At 36.6% G+C, this 5,169-nt stretch overlaps 1 protein-coding gene across 1 annotated transcript; it reads right to left on the bottom strand.

The window, feature by feature from the left end:
• Positions 1-3,318: 3,318 nt before the first annotated feature.
• LOC104898953 (phytochrome A-associated F-box protein) lies at positions 3,319-4,725 on the bottom strand. The gene has a single exon (XM_010686095.4). It carries the CDS (start codon positions 4,590-4,592, stop codon positions 3,591-3,593), a length of 1,002 nt encoding a protein of 333 aa, XP_010684397.1. The 5' UTR covers positions 4,593-4,725; the 3' UTR covers positions 3,319-3,590.
• Between the last annotated feature and the right edge of the window lie 444 nt (positions 4,726-5,169).

Raw genomic sequence — 5,169 nt, 5'->3', positions numbered from 1 at the left:
TACAGGCTGTGAGGTTTACCCTACGTCTAATGCGAGTTGTTTGCTTGACGCGTGCCAGATTACCCTGCACAGGTAAAGACTGGGTCGTTTGACTTTGTCGTCTATGTCCAAAATAAAAGAATGCATGTCCGGCCGAGATAGGTCAAACTCTAGAATGTGCCGAAGAAGAAAGGCTCTCTGTTCTAGGGTCAGAACCAACCCTTGAGCGGCCGGGGATATTTGTTGAAGAAGACGAGTCCATTTTTCTTAAAAAATGCGTGAAAATACAAGAAAAGTAAAACAGAGAAAAGAGATACATGTTGAAAGTGCTTGGACGAACGTTAAGGACGAGCTGGATGAAACTTCGGACGAATTGGAAAGCACTTATCAAGAATTTGGACAAAGAGATTCTCTCTCTCTAAGAATTCGGTAAAAATGGGGCAAAGTCTCTCTCTCTAGAAAATCTTTCAAAGATGTAAAAGTGATTTCAGAAACGACAAAGGGGCATATTTATAGAGAGGTGAAAGTGACCTCCTCTTCCGGTAAAAAGTAACCGTTGTATGCCAAATACCCTCGAGGGTTGACCTGATGAGACCGGCAAAATGGCGCCCTTTTACTCTTGAAAAAGAAGGGCAGTTCTGATCAGTTAAAAGACGAAACCAACCGTCTTGGCGCCCAAATGGTAACTTCCTCTTTTAAGGGGCAAATGTTGTGGCCTAGAAATCAATGGATGCAAAGGTGACACGTGGCTCCATCGCAGCCTTACATGTGGCACTCACCTATTCTGGTAAAGTACATGGGTCATAAACTTGTATGGGCTAAAGTACACTTTTCTGAAGAAAATGTGTACTAAAACCCTTCTTGTGGCCCAAAATTGTACTTAGGCCCAGTAAAGGTAAGGCATATTTCTGAAAGAGGGTGAGGTGTACTATCCAATCAACAATTTCCACGTGTCACAGCATTATTGCTTATCCAATCAAATGCTCCCAAATTAGGGTGACATCAAGGCACAACAGTCATTTCAGATGCTATAAATAGTCCTTGAAATCAGGGGAAAGGTACGTTTTCAGAGCATAGTACTGTTATTCTGCCATAAATTCTCTCTCTCTCTCTCTACTTTCTCTCTCTAAAAGTTCCTTTTCTACTCCTGATACCTGACTTAAGCTTCGGAGGGGGAAATACCACCCAAACCTCCAAGGTGGGTCCCTTTTTGCAGGTCTAAAGGCAGAGGTCAGGTTCGGGATTTGAGTCCAGACATTGTTGTACAAGTCTCCTATTATTGAACCTACTGTTGGGGATTGTAGTATTGGTTTACGAGCTTTGCTTTACGTAACAGCAGTGGTCGGTGAGTCGGCCGACGAGGCAGCAGCAGCCGGCGAGGAAGAGGATTGAAGGCCGAAGGAAGAGGAAGAAAGAAAAAGAAAAGAAATAGAGAGAAGAGAAGGGACAAAATTCTTCGGGCATAAGGAAGAGAGAGAAAATAAAGTTGTGTAAGAAAACTTGAGGTTTAGGAGGGTTTATATAGGTTCCCCTGGTGGGCTTAGGAAAAGGTGATTGGGCTCAAATTCGAGTTTAATGACTGATGAAATTAGTGTTTGGGTTCCTCCTACCCAATTAGGAACCATTTTCCAAATCCAAAAAGTGGTCTAAACTTTTCAAATATTTTTCAAAGCATGTCTAGACATAATATATTAACTTCTTTAAATTATTAAAATAATTCCTTTGACTTTCAAATAGTCAATCTTTGAAGAAATAAATCATTTAATTACTAAAATGTATTTAAATATAAATAACTATACATTAAAATATATTTATAAAATTCATAATTTTACAAGGGATTACATAAAGTCTAATTATTAAAGCGTGGCCTAATTTTTGAAGGCCTAAAAAATTATTCTTCATAATTAATTGTATTTTTAATATTTTAATATTATTTATTTCTGATAATAAACATTTAAAGTATATTTAAAATAAAATTTGTATTCCTAAACATAGATAATTTCATATTTTAAAGTATAAGATTTCGTCAATAATCGAAAGAATCTTAAAACGAGCAAAAAAATAGGTCAGATTCGCATTGCGTTTGACGAAAAAATCGGTCAAAAGGATCTTAGAGATGCACAGCCCATGCATGCCTCGCAGGTCATGCGCACGAGCTATTCTATAGATCCGCAAATTTTTATTAGCCCTTTGTTTCGTTTTAGGATTCCTTTGCCGATTAATAGCTGAATTATCCTAACAATTTTCCTCATGCCTTCATACCCTATTCACACAATTTTCCTACGACTCCAGCTCTCCATTTTGAATGAAAAGGAGTCCCGTAACCTTCTAATTGGAGAAGGCGTAAAGCAAGGTCAAAAAGACGATAGTAAATACATAATTTTGAGTGTGATCAAACTACCAAAAATCAGATAATGATAGAGCGGCGAGTAGTCCAAAAGAGAACTGATAATAGATTCTTTTATAAGATTAGCCTTACTAAAAGCAAATGAATCATTTCAAAATTGTTCATCCTAAAGATCGTAATACAAGTCCAACCGACAAAGGCATAATTTTCGAGAGTCAATTCCAAATTAATGCCTTTTGTAATAACAGTTTACTTGTCATAATGTAGATCTTATATTACATGAATTAACGTTATACGGTATATTCTTCTCTAATCTCCCTTTTTTTCCATATTGATTATAATATTCATATGCATCACTATATGATTTAATGGTTTCATCATCACACATGCTTATTATTGGTAATCGAAGATCTAAAGAATTGTTCTAACACCTAATAAGATAATTGAACAATCTGATTATGATTTGAGTAATTTGATTGCATAATAACATGACACCAATAATTAGTCTTTTGTTTATTTAATTAACCGACATAGATTAATTTTATATTACATTAAAGTATTATGTGGTTATTTATTTGAATAAATATGACATAAACAGATATTAAGTAAGCCATCAATGGGATTTGATTCTAGAACTTATTCGCGCCCTCACCCTCAAACTCAATATATGGTTTAATGACCATATCTATGACGGGTAAATCTACATTTGATAAGTCCCTATGTTATTCTTACGGTTTTTCAATATCCATTAATCTTTATTAGTCTTCCTTTAAAGACTTGTTGGTGATTTCTTCAATTTTTAAAAACGTTTTCAATACAACATTTACAATGAAGTAGTAAAATATGTGCTCGCCCCACGTAGACAATAAAAACACGTCTACATAGTCAAATAAACTCTCATCCCGAGTCGGCGAATTAGAACACTCCTATACATAAAACAAACACTGACGGGATGAGGACTAAAACACCAAAATACCATAGGCGAAAAAACATCCAAACAAGATATATGATGATATTTATAATATATTATCTGGTTATACATGAGCTCAATCAAATTATATAAACTTTAAACTATGTGCACAACAAAATATACTAATAATGCTTACATTTCTTCAAATGAAAGCATATATTATATTATTTCATTCTGAAAGAGTAATAATAATTAACACATAACAAAAGATAACCAATCAATAATAGAACATTATTACATATAGTATGATATGAACCAGACATTTCTCGTCTAGAACTATAATTGATATAAAAGTCAGGTGTACAAGGGCAAATCCGTCCAAGCACCAGAAACATGACCATTCTCACACACATAAGCTCTCACCACCGGCTCCCCATCATCATGGAACCCAAATCCTCTCTTCAAACAAAAAGCTGAGTGCAAATCCCATGTCTCTTTACAGTTACAAAACGCACAGTTTAAGTCAACTCTACTTCGATCCCCGTCGTTTATAGTTCTCCAAACTCTTGTTCTTTTAAAGTTCTTAAAAACCCCCCTAAACAACATGTAATTCCTCTTCTCCTCAATGTGAACACAACCAGGCCAATCACTTATGTATAGACAATCATCTCGAAATCTACTCGCTAACAACTTATTCCCTTGTTCCCTGCTCAAATTCCAGACTCCTGAAGCCAAATGCGACCGTTGAGGCCTCGAAACCTTCCGTCTCTTTGCCTCGTTGTGACAACTCGTTACTACAAATCTTGAATCTAGATTCTCCACCCCTGTGCTAACTTCCAGAGGGGTGGACGTCTCCGAGTTGTCATACATGGTATCAAAATACAAATCATCGTACAACGACCAACCCCCGAACAACTCATGAGTCGTACTAGTATTATTCTCATGAGCCTCGGAGGCAGTTGTTGCTGTTGTCGTCGTCGAAAGTATTGAGAACGAACAAGAGTTCGTGTCATTTTGGGTTTCGGGTTTTACGTAATCTTCTGTCGGGCCGAGCTCACGCTGGAGCCCGAAATCGGAGTTGTCAAAGAGGACTCCAGCGTGGAGCACGCCCGGACAGCAGACGGCAATCTTATAAAGAGACGCCCAACCGTCAGATGAGGAAAGAGAAAGGAGATCGGATGAAATGGAAGGGAAGGAGGTAATACACTTGGACTTGCAGCAAATTGAGGATATTAAAGATTTGAATTTACTGCAAACGCAAGATAAACGAGCCCAGTTTCGTGGGTCGTCTTCTAATTGAAAGAATATCTTTAGTATAACATCCTCTGAGAGTTTGGAGAAAGTTGTTTCCCCCATTGTTGTTTACAAATTGAGTTGGTGGAAGTAGAGAGAAGAAAGAGAAACACATAGAGAAGAAGTTGGGGTAGTTTGTAAGGATGGAGAGCCATAAAATGTTCTTTTTTCTGTTGTTTGTGGAGCTAAAATACTTGGCTGGCTGCTTTCATATCGTGTCCACATCTCATCCAAATGGGCAAAGTAATGTGGGGCCTAATTTGTAATAAATAATTATGTGGTGTGGGATATATCAATATGGAGTTATCTAGTTTTGGTGTTTGTTTAGATTAAACTAGTTTTGAAGCATGCTGTTTATTTCAATTTTTTACAATATTTTTGTTAACATTGTTGATTTTTTGTTGCTGTGAATTGAGATTTTTCAACGCTAGTGTATTTATATACTTCCTCAATTATTTTTCTATTACAATAATGGTAATTTCATTTATTAGAACCATTCCACTTTTGGTAAAAAAAAAGGAAAAATTGATTTAAACAGTCCCAACTATGGGCGTCCTGACAAAAATAGTCCCAACTATCGTTTTTAATCGTCCAGTCCCAACTTTAACCCCACATTTACAGTAGTGGTCCAAGTGGACTG

The sequence above is a fragment of the Beta vulgaris genome, chromosome 7 (genome assembly GCF_026745355.1).
Source record: "Beta vulgaris subsp. vulgaris cultivar EL10 chromosome 7, EL10.2, whole genome shotgun sequence".
In the NCBI taxonomy this organism is placed as follows: domain Eukaryota; kingdom Viridiplantae; phylum Streptophyta; class Magnoliopsida; order Caryophyllales; family Amaranthaceae; genus Beta; species Beta vulgaris.
The sequence above is the reverse complement of the archived record's forward strand: the minus strand, read 5'-3'. Positions and strand labels throughout refer to the sequence as shown.